This window comes from Echeneis naucrates, chromosome 15 (genome assembly GCF_900963305.1).
Source record: "Echeneis naucrates chromosome 15, fEcheNa1.1, whole genome shotgun sequence".
NCBI classification, from domain to species: domain Eukaryota; kingdom Metazoa; phylum Chordata; class Actinopteri; order Carangiformes; family Echeneidae; genus Echeneis; species Echeneis naucrates.
In genome coordinates, this window is record NC_042525.1 from 1,834,663 (window position 1) to 1,850,531 (window position 15,869).

The 15,869-nt window shown below is 44.4% G+C and overlaps 1 protein-coding gene across 1 annotated transcript in view; it reads left to right on the plus strand.

The window, feature by feature from the left end:
* The first annotated feature begins 2,531 nt into the window (after nt 1-2,531).
* dntt (deoxynucleotidyltransferase, terminal) overlaps nt 2,532-15,869 on the plus strand; it is a 57,858-nt gene continuing 44,520 nt past the window's right edge. The window contains exons 1-3 of the mRNA XM_029521584.1: nt 2,532-2,725; nt 6,803-6,977; nt 9,462-9,566. Coding sequence (XP_029377444.1) covers nt 2,532-2,725; nt 6,803-6,977; nt 9,462-9,566 — 474 coding nt within the window. The remainder of the gene's footprint in view (nt 2,726-6,802; nt 6,978-9,461; nt 9,567-15,869) is intronic.

Sequence of the window (15,869 nt, forward strand, 5' to 3'; positions counted from 1 at the left end):
TCAGTGTGTAATTTATCATGTGTTTGTTTGTATTGCATCTCAAAATTGTTTAAAACACTTTGAAATTAAACAACTTTGTTGTGTTTTATTATTTTGAGTCATGCAGGATTAAAGATGGAGCTGATCTGCTGTTATTGTCCAACTCGGGAAAACAGAAGCCTCACAGAGTTGTCACGTTCTGCGGAAATGTTCCCTCTCATTATCGTGTTGTGATGTCACGACACATTAATGCTTTTAATAAGGCGGAATTCATCATCGAGGATCACGGATACAGAACTGATATCGATCTACTGAGCTTCTGCTTGACACCTGTAAATAAAATAAACAATATTTGATCACTGTTTTTAGGAGTTTCCTCTGATGGAGTTGGTTTCCAACAGCAGCAGCAGACGGTTGTGGTCATGGCTGATGGGGATAAAAATTAAATGTTGGCATCCGGCTGGTGGGGGAAAAAAAAAAGAAAAAGAAATGACCAGAAACGGGAAAATAAACACACATCCAACTGAAGCCGTCTGTGAGAATCTTAAACAAAAAAAACTGATCACATAATACAATCTGCATCCGTTTTGATGTGACTGGAGCTTTTGGCTGCACAATGAAGTATTTAAGGAAGCAGGCTGAAATTTAAACCACCTCATTCCGCAGTGACATCACATGTTGTCAGTGTTTTATAAACAGTTTTCTAAAAATTGGTTTGTCTGTTTTTTACGAGGAGAGCTGCGAGAAAGGGGCAAATCTTCTGTTTTTCTCGAAATGGGACCACAGTTTGGAGGAAAGATCGTGTTGAATTGAAGAAGGATTGGAATCTGAAATATCCTCCAGTGAACTGAGCCACATTTTGTCCAATTAAGACTCAGCTCAGTGCATAAAAACCCGCCAGTACCAGCAGAGGCAGAAAAAAAACGATAGTTTTTACAGATAATAATTATGAAAGAGAAAAATAAATCCCAGTCAGATTTATTTTCACGAACAACCTTTACATGAACACACAGGGAGAAAAGACAAACAGAAAGTAAAGCCTATAAATTGTAAACTATATTATAAAGCTAAAGCTACTTCAGAACTCTTCATAGAAAAAAAAAGAAGAAGTGTTGAACAGGTGAACCAAACAGGTAAATGGGGGCGTGGCCAGGTTGAAAACAAGAGCCAATCAGTGGAAGAGGGAACAAAACAAGAAACTTTACGCCCATCACGTCAGTTTGTTGAGGTAAGGATTGGATTAAAAACACAACATTCCTATCTGACTGATCTTCCTTCAGTTACTTTGACTTTTCTGAATGTCTTCGTAGTTCACAGGCTTTGCGGTTCGGTTCTCTGTCACCTTGTCCTTTCCAGCCAAACTGAATTTGTATGACAACTGTAATTATCGGAGCCGTTTACCGGACGGAGCTACAGTGGAAAGTTAGATGAGAAATTGGTCGGTTGCTCTTGTAGTGATTGCTGCTGGCAGCGGAGGAGCCGCTTGTTTGTGTGATGTTTGGATTTCAGCTCTCTGCCTGGACGGGGGCCAGCAAGCACCGTCACATGAAGCTGAGGGGTCAGCTACATCGTCAAACAATTAGTGGCGCCTGCCCTGTGACACCCGTTAGCCCCCTGAACTCCGCAGTAATGAGAGGCGTGTAATCATTTCTGTGTCGCAGACAGAAGCAAGGTGTGCTTATTAAAGCGAAGAAACGAACAGGGAGGTAATTAGTTATGAATCATTTTCCCCCCTTCGTCTAAACCAACAAATCTCTTCCTATTTGGTCTGCTGGAGCAGATGCATCATGTTGTAATTGTCTCTCTGGAAGCAAAAGGAATAGATGAGTTAAACAGATTAAATCCATTTTGGGTTTGTGTTCCTGACTGCCGTATATCCCCTGGATAAATGTTCCTGATTATCAGTGGCTTGGATATACAGTACCTGAGCGTGCAAAGGCCGCAAACGAGCCGGATGTTCCCCGGAGCGGGACGGCGTCTCCGGGGAAAAGCCCACAGAGGCTCTCGTTTCAGGCAGCGAGCTAATTAAAGTGGCGGAGCAGATGGTGAAGACTTCGGTCCGGACGTAATGAGACAGTGAGTGGAGAGACGAACTGGACATGGCAGGACAGCTGTGAGGGGTTCGACCGGGATTCAGGCGTCTCCCACGGGGGGGCCGAGAATTTACAGCTGCAGGAGAAACTTCTGACTTCTGATGAGGCTGTTTGCAGCCTTTGTCACTCCCACACAATCATTCGATCTTGGCAGGTGTTTTTTTTTTTTTTTTTTTTTGGTAAACACCAAATTCTCAGCACCTGTTGCCAGAAGCTTTTCCTGTCTGCCAACTTTCACCAGCCCTTCACCAACCGACGCCCTGTCCCACTGCCAGGCGAGAGAGGAAGCAACAACTGTCAGATAAACAACCCAAGCCTTTTTCAAAGTGGGTGTTTTGGTTTGTTTTTTTTTTCCCAGGTGGAAGTTAAGCGACGCGCAGCAGCAACAAAAGCTCACTAAAGCAGAAATTCCAAGAGATTCAGAAACACTCTGAGCGGCTCTCGTCTCAGATGAGAGAGATGTTCCGCGCTCCCGTTGCTCCTCGCGTGAGGAAAAGGCTGCGGCCAGCGGAGGCCGGCGTTTCCAGGTGTGACGAGGTGAAGTTTGAGGATGTCAGACTGTACCTGGTGGAGAGGAAAATGGGCCGCAGCAGGAGAAGCTTTCTGACCCAGCTGGCTAGGTCAAAGGGCTTTATTGTGGAAGACATCCTCAGGTTGTAAAAAGCTTGCTATTTTGTTGTTCACTGACTGAGCTGAGGAGTTGGCGCTTAAAAGCTTTTCTGAATGTGAAGCTCAGGAGGACATTAATGTCCGTGCAGCAGGCAGCCGTAACAGTTTGACCTTGGTTTTCAAGGCCTCTATGGTAGCCCTGACAAAACAGGCCAATCACCACTTTGGGCATGGCTGTGCTGTTAAATGTGGATTAATTGTCTGTAGAAACAGAAATGATTTGGATAATGTCTATACACATCAAAGCTGCGCAGCGGATTTTAAAACAGTAAAAAAAAAAAAAGATTAGAACATAATTAAAATGATTAGAACTTCTCCAGTGAGATATTTATGACTTAATATGACTATCTATGACCTAAAAAGTTCTACCTCTTTATAAGAAGTTAAAGTTCAATGAACTAGTTAGCAAGCCGCTATCTACTCATGAATACTTCATTAAAAAGGGCCAGGACATCCATCCTGCCTCTGCTGCACCTTAGTGGAGTTTCCCCTCCTGGGCCATAACTCAGGTCCCACATAAATACATTTAGGAAGGGAGTAAATGGACTAACACACATTCAGCCTGTGAGCAAAGCAGCCTGAACTTAAAAAAAAAAAGAAGGACAAAGTTTGGTAAAAGTTTTCTGTTGAGTTGAACTTAAGCAGAGATACTTTGATGAGCTCGATGAATCATCTATTGTGCCGTAATTATAGCAGCAGCGTGGCCGTCTTTATTTTTTTTCCTGTCTCCAGTTGAAAGTACCTTTTTAAATCCCAAACTGTGAACGCAGCAGAGCTTCTCTGTGTGATGCCCACAACGGAGGCAGGTTCCTTTGAGCTTTTTGTTGTACTGTTGATGCCCCATCCCTTTTTAAAAAGGTGTGTGTGTGTGTGTTTATTTTGGAGAACTAACTTCAGCTTTTTAACATTCAGTGTGTTCATTCACAATTAAAGTTACCTTATGATGAAATTAGCTTGTGATTTATATGAAGTCAACAAAGGCTCCTCATAAATATAATATAACCAGCATGAGTGTGTGTGTGCGTGTGTGTGTGGGTTTAGATGCACGTCTAAGTGCGCCTGCCAGCCGTGCGCCAGCTTGGCCATGGCAGCATTCCCAGAAACACAGCTTGAGCGCTCCTACGGTTACACTTGGCTTGATACAACTGTTTGAAACCAACGACAGGAAGTAGAGCGTGGCTGCCTCAAACTGACATGAATTCTGCAAGTCGACAAAACTGATATCAGCTGCAGTTTGATAGCAACACCTCCCGTTATCTACACTTACACAAGTTAAAGGCACGCTGCCTTGAGCATATGGTCCGGTACACTGTGTGCTTAAAGGCACATGTGTGCGCACAGACACACACACAAACACACACCACACACCAGTCCCCCCTTGTCCCAATTTCGAGAGTGGTGCTCAAGAACTTGGATCAAGATATCGACAAGTTTGGCCTGGCTGATTGATGAGCTGCAATAAATGCTCATTCATGAACACACACACACACACACACACACACACACACACTTTTCCACAGCTATCTTTAAAGGGACCCATCTAAAACCCTTAAATGGTCTTTAAAGTGTAGCATCCAGAGTATAATGGTTCCTGCTTTTTTAAGCTCATCGTTGTCTTATTCGTTATTATTTTTTTCATCCCCGGTGTTATAATGAAACGCAGCTAAGAGCACAAAGACACGATTATAGCAATGAGTCAGAGGGGCCCGAGTCACGGCAGACACAAATCCAGTTTAGGCCAGAAAAACCAAAGACCTGAAAGACTAAATGTTCTGAAATCATTTATCACCAGTTCAAACGTTAAACTTAATGTAATGTAACGAGATGCGTCATTGGCTGCTGATGGTGAATATGAACTTTGGGTCCCATTCGATGGGCGGGTTCAGGTATTTCAGCAGTAACTCTCAACAAACCAAACTAAACCTCATACTGTATATTTATGTTTGCGTCTGTTCCCCTTCATAAGATGCTGTTTTCTCTTGTGTTCAGTAGGGAAGATGGATCGGAATAAAGTGAGCCACTTATACTAATATAAGCATTCTGACAAATATTACATCCCGCGAGCCTCTTTAACTGTATTGTTAAAATAAAAGTTCAGATTAAATTACACAGACGATTTTCAAATTGTTTGTGTGGAAATATATTTAAAAGTCTAAATTCTTTGTCATTTAAAACATGTCAATATGTCCCTGGGCATTTTGTCCTCAACTATAAGGTCACTGAAGACTCAAAAACCAAGAGCACAGCTTCCTCTAAAGCCACAAACTCTTCGTGTTTTAAGTCTTTCAAAGAAAAAATGAAAGATCGGCCTTCAAAGCACGTTTCACATATTACACAGTGGACGTGTGATCTAATTTAATCTATAGCTCAGAGACTAGGTGGCTCATAGCAGCAGCTGCGAACGGCAGATGAAGCCTCACCTCGGTGTTGAAATCTGTTGTGGACATATTTGCTCTTAAAGCAGCTTGTTTTACACTTTTGTGCGGGATGGCAGGGTGACCGCTGCCGCTGCCGCCACCGCTGCTGCTGCCTAACGGGGCAGGCCGGGGACTCAGGAGACTTCTCCATTTCAAATGACTTTAGCGTGTCCTTGTGCTGGTCTTGCACTATAGCTCATTTACATGCCAACCTCCCATTTCGTGCGTTAAGATGAGGATCCAAATTCAGGTACTGGATTACATCTTACTAAACATACAAGCAGAGAAAGTCAGGTTTGTTCCAGCATACCAACCCAACCTCTTGTGATGATAGGAAATCTACCGGAGAGCCAAATCTCTATTACTTTGGTAAGACGGCTGTTCACGGCGACTGACTTCCAGAGTTTGTGCCCCTCAGATATCCACGAATGCCTCGGCGTTAGAGGCTCTTTGTCCAGGTCTCTGTGTCGGGAAGGATTTTATTTTTCAAACACGGACCATCAGTGGCAGGCCCAGTATGCCAAACAGCTAGAGGATTAGTTTCGCCAGTGATTTGGTCAATTAGGCCTCACTCTGAGCTCTGCTGGGACCTCCCTTAAGGAGTCTTTCCGCCGATTTAGCCACGTCAGGAGAGAGAAAGAGGAGGAGTGTGTTGAGGTTAATTATGCACGGCTGGATGCTCTGATTTGGTATGGTAGTGAGACTCCGCGGTAAAAAATAAAGTCTGTTGAAAGTCTCGGCAGAGCTGTAGAGGGCACTGGTTGAATGACTCCGGCTATCAAAGAGTGGAGGAAGGCGATGAGGGCCTGTGCTGATTGTTGCTCACCCTGTGTTGATCCCCAAACAGCACGGATGAGATCTGAGCTGCATTCCCAGAGAATCACTCAAACTGTTTTGCTCTCTAAAAGCTGCCGGGATCAGGGCTGGTTTTATTTTGTTAAAACAAACAGTGGAGGGAAACCTCTCAGTCATTTCGAGCTTCCCTGGACTCAAACCTTTCTTGAAATTTCGGCTCATCACACAAAGAACAATGGAAGAACAGGAACTTTATCATCTGACGAAGTTACTCTGTGGGCGGGTCTCATCCTCCTGTGCACCAATCAGAATTCAGCACACAGCACTTAAGCGGCTGTTTTCAGTTGAATCTTTATAACGCAGCAGAAAAATCCAAATACATTTGTGATTTTGGAATCGGACCGAACGCTTCCGTTGTGCCTTTTCTTGTTTGCGTTGTGGTGTTTGCAGTGCAGTGAGCCTTCTCAGCCACCGTGTTTAATTCTTACTTATTTATTGTAATTTAATGTTTCGAAGAAATACCTGAAATTGTTTTCAAGGAGGATTTAATCATCTAGACTCTATATTTCCATGTAGATTTTAGAAATGAAATATTTTTCACATCATTGTCGTGAATGATGGTGTCGCTGCCTCAAAACTATTTTCACACTCACTTTTCAAAATAAAAACAATAAATAAATAAAAAAAACCTCCAAAAACCAGAGAGATGAGTGAGAGACGACCAGCAGCTAAAGGTCCAGATCTGTGTGGCGACCAAAGCAGAGCTAAAAGAAGAATGAATATTTTGTGCTAATGCGTTTGTTATGTTCACACCTGCAACTAGCAAGAAACTCTTGTCTTCTGCTGCAGTGACGCAGTCACTCATGTCGTGTCAGAGGACAGCAGGGCGTCGTCGCTGTGGGCGTGGCTTAAGGGCTGCGAGCTGGGGAATCTACCCAGCATGCACGTGTTGGACATCAGCTGGTTCACCGACAGCATGAGAGAAGGGAGACCTGTTGCTGTGGAGACCAGATATCTGATTCAGGTTTGTGTGTCACATCCAGGCAGCCATGGAGGAAGCACTAGATGGCACTACGAGCCAATCAGGACGCACATGTCAGACAGACACGCAGCTTTGAGGAAACACAATCATTTGCTTTTGTCTATGCAGGAAATGCGCTGCGTTGTGGAGATGTTTTTTTTTTTGTTGTTGTTTGTCTACATGTATAGACTTGTGCTCCCCTGACAGCCACAGCACTTCCTTCCTCCCTCCCTTTCTGCTGCTGGTGCCACATTCCACCTTGCCCTGAGCAACAAAACATCCCCCATACATATGGGGGGGGCGTTCAGATAAACCCATCAGCTGGATGCCAGGGCCCCAAGCAGTTCCACAAAGTGAAACACACACCCAGAGAAACGCACGCATCTTGTGTTTTCCCTAGTGGATGACACTGAGAGTGCTCGGCAGCATATGGATCCAATATAAAGAAATATGTTCTCTTTTTTTTTCCCTCCCGTCGACTCCTGGAGTCACATTCTGTCGGCTTCCATCTTTGCTTCCTCCTGACAGCCTGTGATGGCGTTAATGGTCACGGTGACATTCGCTGTATTTATGCCTCCGTGTGAAATACCCCACAAATGCTTTTCTCTTGCTCTCGCATTGTTTCCACACACCACGTCAGCGCCGTGCTTTTAGCCGCCTGCATCATTAAGTGACAAGGCTAATGATGCCACGCTGGCATTTATTGACCCGTCTCCCCAGGTAACCACAAGCTCACTTCTCTGCTTGCTTTTGTGATGCCTTTCCTCTCCAAAGCCAACAAAGCAATGCACGGTGGCATTTATCCGTGTGCCGCCAGGAAATTGTTTTTTATGAGAGATAAATCCATTTAAGGGGCTACTACTGAGATAAACTATTCCCCAAACAGGCTACTTCTCGGGCACATTTGCCTGAAGCTGCTTTTGATAGCTGGGAAATGCGATGTATTTTGCAATCATAAATAATCCAGACCCAAGTTGGGTAAGATTTTAAGCATTAAAGCCCTTGAAATGTAACATTTTCCATTACTTTTTGGTTTGAAAAGCAGCTGCTCAGCCTGTTTAAGTGGAGAGATGATAAGATGTAAGAATATGCTGCTTAACAGCCAAAAAAAAAAAAAAATCTTGCTTGTCTGCCTTCACTCGTCGGTTAGCAGAGGCTTGTGTGTTTGTGTAAAGGTGTGTGGGTGCAGACTCCCTCAAGACGTGGACCCACTGTGACCTTTGACCTGCTCGGCAGCCCGAGAGGATTTCATTTACCCACCTGACTGCGCTGCTCTGCCTGCGTGACAGGCATCGCCACGAAGGGAAGGACAGGCCGGCAGCGAGGTGAAGCTCCTGCAGCGCCTCATCGCAGCAGATGGTTTGTAGGAGGCGGCGCTGCGACGTGTCGACTGCACTCGTTGGTTTAGTTACATCTAAGCCTTACAGCAAAGGTGGAGAGGATGGCGGAGCGACGGCCACGAGGGGAAACTCCGCCTTTGAGATCAGTCTGAGAGCTTCAGCTGCCAAAGAGTTATAGGCCTGTAAAATATCCGAGCCCAAATGGGGAAAAGCAGCCTCTGCATGCTGATGCACCGCCGTTTGTCTCCGCGGACTCACAACAGTGTACTCGATTAAACAAACGGCGGCTGAGGTGGAAAAAGTGAGGCAGAACCTCCTGTTGTATTTCCAAGGAACACAGTTAGAGTTTCTGAGGTAGCTTTACTTTTGACTGGCAGAAAAATTGTGCTGTGAAATATATTCAAAGTTATTCATTTTTTTTTTTTTTTTTTTTTGGAGAACAGGAAGGCTCCTGGCAGAGAATAAATGAACATTTTTTGAATCCCTCACCGATTGATTCAGCCCAGCAGTGTGAGAGGAACCAGGTCTTTTCATTATCTTTTTGAGACACTCCTGTTCCCTCTGCTGCATCGATCCCATTCAACACGGTGTGATGGCGGTCTCTGCGTCTTCCTCCTCCTCCTCCTCTTCCTCCCCTCCCTGTATCACTCTGCCATCCATTCCACAGATAATTTTATGGACACAGTGGTCCCTTTTTGTGGTGTCTAATTGTCTACAAGAATATTAATATTACATTGGTAATCCTTTTGACACGTATATTACAAACAGGGTACCATTTCTTCTTAGAATGAAAAGGCAATTTAAAGGAGGCAAATTGGATGATGGCAAGCAGATTTGTAATGCCATGAGATAGGTAGTGTAATGAATTTGGATGCCACCAGACTGTGAGATGAGTGTCATTAGCCTGTTGCCCTGGAGACACAGCCATAAAAATAACTTCTCCACGGCAAATGGCCAAATTTTTATGTAATTCAATTTGAACGCTTGGCTCTGCGCTCGTCAGGAGTAACCTCACGCCCATTTGCACATTCAGCCTGTCTATAGTTTGCAAAGGATCAGAAATTTGGAGGATGCATGACTGTGGTGTGAGCGTGTGTGTGTGTGTGTGCGTGTGTGTTCATAAGCCTCTGGTTGTTTTTTTGCACAGGACACCAAGTTCCCCACCACAGCGGTGGCATCAGCGGCGGTCACGGTTTCTCAATATGCGTGCCAGAGACAGACGACTACAGAAAACAACAACAAGATATTCACAGTAAGAAACCACAGTCTCACCTCACTGCAGTCACTTCTCACATGCTGGCGTATCAGGTGGCAAAAAAAAGCTCCCTAATCTGTTCTGCTCTAATTGGATGGACGGCTTGGTTCATTCACCAGCGCACTGACACCCCCCCCCCCCCCCCCCAAAATACATTAACCTGCAAATGAGCAGCATCTGTAGTTGTGGCACGTCGGAGTTGCAACAGCTGACAGACCAGCGATCCCTGGCACCGGGGGCTGACATGGACACGCCCTGAGGCGCCATGCGCAGCGCCAAGATGGCCGTCGGACGTGATGCTCTTCACAAGTAATGATGGATCTGTCCTTCTGCCATCTGCTGGTGCCAGGCTGGGAGGGAGGAAGGGGGAGGGTGGGGGGCTGAAGAAAAGGACCCTCAGCTTCTTGCACAGAATGCGGGAAGGGGCTCACTGGCTGATTAGCTGAAGCGTTGATGAATGTGAAGAAACACGGAAACAAAGACACCAGACCAGGATGCCTTTATCTGCACAGTCGATACATTAAACAAACAAACGGCAGAAAGCATCACCAACCCGCATTTTTGAAAAGTGATTAATCAATAAGTGCATTAATCAGCCAACATCTGCTCCATCGATTGCTGCGTTTTTTTGCTGACTTGGCTTTTTGACCGTTTACAAGCTTTTGGAAAGTTTCCCTTTGGGAAATCGTGACAGACATGTTCCCCTAATATCTTCTGACATTTTATAAGCCAACCAATTAGTCTGGAAAATTTGTCATAAAATAATGGAAAGATTAAGCTATTAAAAAAAAAAAAAAAAACTGTAATTACTTGTATGTTTAATAGTTCTGAACTCGTGGAAGAATTACTGTTGTGCTGAAACACGAAACGGAGATCAGATTCAGAAACGTATCAACCTTGGTTTTACTCCGCAGTTCATTCATTTCCATTTTGCTTGTTTTGGTGCTAGATTTGGCACCGAATATAAAATTGGAGGTGAGAGATGTGCAATTTTGCTGTGAAGTGGCTGGCAAACATATGTGTGTGTGTGTGTGTGTGCGCTGATGGGTTTCCATCTTACTGAGGGCTTCTTTGGCATCTGTTCCAGAATAACTTCCTGCTTCCTGCTGACTGGATGCACACGCATGTACAGAAACTCACAGGTGTGTTTGCACACGTGCCCGTTCACGTGGATGGGCACGCTGAGACGTGCCAACCTGCAGTCTCACCCGGGGAGTCTCTGCTGCTCGCTGTCCTATCCTCTGTTTCTTTCCACATTAACTCCATAATTAGCATTCCCACTCAATTTGCGCGTCCTCGTGATTAACTCATTATCTCCACGTTAAGCCACATGAAAGGAGACATTCTGATGGGAAAGAGAGGTTGCACTGGATGTGGTCTTGAGGAAGCCAAAGGTAAATCTCTCACATTGAGGTAGACAAAAAGCAATTACTTTGAAATATCTGAGTCGGGCAGAAATAGAAAATGAAGCTGCCCTGCCCTTTGACTGTAAAACAAGACTCTGATTCGAAATAAGAAATCCAACGATCTGCTGTATGGCTTGTGCTGATAAAGGCTGAGCGATTGATCCACAGCTGCGCTTCATTAAAAGAATAATCATGTCATCCCTGCAAACACACGTCAAAATAAAAATCTTCTTGCAGCGTTGAGATGCTTTTTTCTTCTATTTGTGTAAATGTCTTGATTGCATTTACGCTTGAAGTGTCAGTGTGACCGTTGGTGGCAACTGAGAGAAAAGATAATCTCTTCACCATCTTTATAACACAAGTATTCCTTTATTAACCAAAAGATTATTCCTTTCACCCACAAACTGCAGATGGAAAATATTTCATGATTGCGATTTAATGAGTGTGCAAACAGTTTCTTCTACAGCTGAGTTCAAGTGCATGGTGCAAAAGCACAGAATATATAAAAAGAGATGAGACTGTGTGTTCAGAAGAAAACAAAAAGGCAGATTGTATTGAAGTCTGTGATATAGGTTGATGAGTAGGAGATGGATGGAAGGGGGTCAGGTGGTAGAACAAATCAACCATCAAAACTGTTGTAACTTCAAGAAAGAAAGAAAAGACACTTATTTTACCTTCTTGGCAAAAACTACACGACGCGATTGATGCCACTCGTATCTTCACTTTAATTAAGGAGCTTGTTTTGGTCGTTTTACCCAAGGACAAACAATAAACCCATACAATTTTCCCCACTATCAAAAACCAATTTATTTAATCAACCAGACCAATTTATTTCACAAAGATACACTGCAGTAAGGCGAATACACAACACCCAGGGGCTTTAAATGATGCGAATGCGATTGTGTTCGCTGTCTCTGCTTGTGTGGAGAGATCCATTAGACAGTCAGGAGAAGTGTCAGAAGATATAACCTGAGATGATTTTCTTTTAGGATGGAGGGGGAGGAGAGGAAGCATCCGGGGGGCCAGCGGGGTGCGCTGGAGGAGGAGGAAGTAGGTGTTGCAGAGAGGTGTCAGGATCAGGAAGGGAAGATGAGCATCGTCTCAGCAACAGCACCCCAGTGAGGTGTCAATCACGCAGCGGCGGCAAGCGGCCCTTCATTCCGCAGCCGTGCACTATTGATTTATTCATTCCCGCTCCCTCTTTATCCCTCAACCACTTCTCCTTGGCCTTTTGTTGTGTCGAACTCCACACCCCATCTGCCTGTTGTCTCTTGCTGCCGTTGTAACTGGGGAATCTGTACACACGCACACAGATACAAAAGTCAAGCTTCCCTCCATCTCCGGTTGTCTCGGCTTAGCCCTGAGTCGTTCGCTGTCAAAATTGTTGCCGTAAATCCGGTGCACAATGACACCAAAATTGATGTTTGTGTCTTGGTTGATTGACGTGTGGCATCAAATGACTTTTCTCTGATGGCAACACACACACACGCAGTGTATGTCAGATTAATGAGAGGACGGAAAGAAAGAGTCAGAAGAAAAGGGCTAAACATGCTGGATTTGTTTCCCTGCAGCACGAGGCGTCCAATGCCCTGATAGCAGAAATGGCTCGGATGAGAAGTCGGGTGGATCGGGGTACGGGTGCACCGAACCTTAAATGCATCACATCGATTCCTTCCTTCTCCCAGCGGAGTTAGCATTCACAACTTAAAGAGCCAACAAAGAAAAAGCCATAAAGATCAGAAAAGGGTCACGCATTGCTGCTTCGTCAGTGCTCGTTTGGTTTACTTTGTGCAGGTTTTATGACGTCAGCCTCAACTAAATCTTGTTAAAACTTCACACTAAAGCTTTTCTTTGAAGGTGAGACGCCGTGTTCCTCATCATTTGAGATAAATCTTGAAATAATGTAGACGAAAAAAGGAGAGAGGCAGAATTATGCCCACTATTTATTCATAAGATGGGAGAAAGATAAAATTCATCTCCTTACTGTTAATCGTGTTAAAACTCTTCTCAGCGGGCTCTCTGACCTCCTTTCATGGTTTGTTTCTGTGCACGCAGTGAGGCGGGCTGCTGAGCGAACATGACTTGCAGGCATGTCCGTGATATCTGATGGCGGGGGGTAAATCGGCGTGCTATATCAACGTCCCTGCTCACCAAGTCCCCCCACCAGCCTTAACTCCTGATTAATTAGATAAATACATATGCAGGGTGGCTTTTCAGGCCTGCAGTGCCGGTTTCATGTGTGTGTGAGAATCTATTAGATCTTAAATCTTGTGTTTTTTTTCCTGCAGACGAGGGAGTCCGGTTGTGTAACCAGACACCCGATATTTCTGTCATTTACATCATTTTCTCGAGACGAGACACGAAAATTCAATGAAATCACTTATGCAGAACCATTTCCCACACCCTTCAACACATTCTGACTTCTTTTTACAACCACTAGTTTGTGATCATTAGATAATATGCCGTCTCTCCTATTTGCAGCAGACTCAGAGTAACAATAGCGTCTGTCCAAATAACACTCAGCTGCTAAATGTTCCTCCGTATTTTCAGATAATTGCTTCATTTCTCTGTCTGCTCAGGTAGCAGAAATCAGGCCGATTACAGCTCTGTTGCTGAAAACACCAGTTTATTGAAAATAAGGTTAACAGCGGCCACACTGAACAATAATAATAAAATTGCAATATGTAAATAGAAAATGATTCACCAGAGATATTTAAAACGCACCTTAGATTTGAGGGCAACCGCAGAAGCTGCATCCTTTTAAAGAGTAAAGAGTTTTAATCTCAGAACGATCAGGATTATTTCAGGTTATCTGAAGAAAGAGGAAAAACGTCCTCAGATCTAACTCTATTCCACAGATTGGAATAAATTAGACACATTTTTGTAAAATCTTCAGTTGTTTTGTGTAGGTCTGCAAACTCGTGCGTAGTCTGAACTTTACCCAGGTCCGCCTCAAATCTGGGCCGACAGCTGGCTGCACACTGAACACAAATGTAATCCAGTCATGAGCTTGTGTCTCCTGTTTGTTGTGTGTGTGTGTGTGTGTGCTGGGATGTAAAGGGTCATTTACTCTCCGTGTGCTGCAGTAAACGGGTCACTGGGCTGAAGTCTGCTGCTCACTGACCTGAGGCTGCAGGACTGCGGCCGGTGCCGTGACCTCAGCCGTGCTCCTGGATTTAGACTTCATCATCGGGATTTCTCACGTATTTCACTCGTGGGAATTTCTCTTGTTTCTGTTATCATTTTTAAACTAATTCATGCGTTGCATGAGGGGCATAAAGGGCAGAGCAGGAACATGCTGCTGACCCAAATGTCACGAGTGATTGCTGACTCTTTTCTCAGCTCCTCGTGCTATTTAAGGCTTTAAGAAGATGCCACAAACTCTCGTCTGTGCTCCCACTGAAAATCAAATCAGCTCAGCTCGGTTCTGCCGTGGCTGTTTGTTGTATATTTTTAAAGCCAGGTCTTCAGACATGGGCCTCAGCTGACCTTAAATCCAGAGGTGACTGTCCTTCATGCCCCCCCCGCCCCATGTCTGTCAGATCTGCCGAGTCCGGCTGACAGTCAACTGTCATCTGAAATCATTTTTACTCTCACAAGCTTTTGAGCCAAGCTCAGTTGTCCCCTTCATCCTGATGCCTTCATTTGTCTTTGGCCCGTTGTTTTATTCCCTATTGATCTTCCTGATTGATTGTACTTTGCGGGTGTCTTACAGATAAATTGTGCTGCGTTTTTTTAAAACGTGCTCTATTAATAAATTTGAACGGCCCCTGAAATCTTCCACTGTCATCTCAGTGTGAAGTTCAGGGGCAGTGCCACGCTGTCACGGCTTTCTGGGACACTTGAGTAGAACTGAGCAGCTGTTAGTGCTTTGACTAACAGCTGTGCTTTTCAGACCACGACAGGTTAAAATGTCAGCTGGAAGAAGTGAAAGAACGAGCTGTACACTTTTCTGAGGGAATCAAACAATAGAGCAGAGCGCTCCGCTGGCGCCTGTCTGAAGTCCAGATGGTCGCACCTTTAAACATTTAAACTCGGCCAGATGACTAATTTCCAACTTTTTTAAGTCAAATCAACAGTCACTTTCTAAAACCTTATAACCCTGAGCGTTAACAGGATGAAGGATTTTAGTCATCGGAGGTCCAGATCTGAAATGATCCTCCCTGATGTGCTGCGTTTAGCCACAAGCACAGATTTTTAATATAAACCTTCTTTATTCAGCCTTTGTACTGGCCTTAATCTGCAGTAAAGCCAGCAATACATTAAATCATAATCAGTTTTAGAAAAACACAAAAAGTCCACAACTTTGGTCAGAAACAACCGATGGGATGAACAAGCAGATATCTGTTTGAGCTGAAAAACCCCAAACCAACAAAGTGACTTTTGCCCCTCTGAGAGGCTGAAAAGATCTTTTGGCGGCGGCGGCGTTCTCACTTGTCAACATTAAAACTCCTCAGCTTCCCGGAGAAGGACGCCGTCTGATTGGTCTTTGTTCGGATGATGTCAGTACAATAGATTTGGGGAGGATCAAATCAAATCAAATCAAATGTGTTCCAATCTTTGGTGATGATCAAAGTTAAACCTGAGAAGGGTTTTCCCCTTTCTTCAGATAACCTGACGTAATCCTGAGCTGATCGTCCTGAGATGAGGATTTTAACACACATATATGACCCCTGACCCCGTGAAGGCCCCCGTCACCAACACACACTCTTTCTCCGCTGAATAAGCTGCAACCTTTGAAGAAAAAAAACGTTAACCTTCAGTTGAACTGTGAGAATAACATCAATAATCTCTGTTTTTCTGTCCGAGGACTCTTTTGACCTTAATTCAGCTCTTTCAGTTCGGCCCTCTGTAGTGACGGCAGCAGGCTTGCTGCTCTGCTGCACAAAAAAAT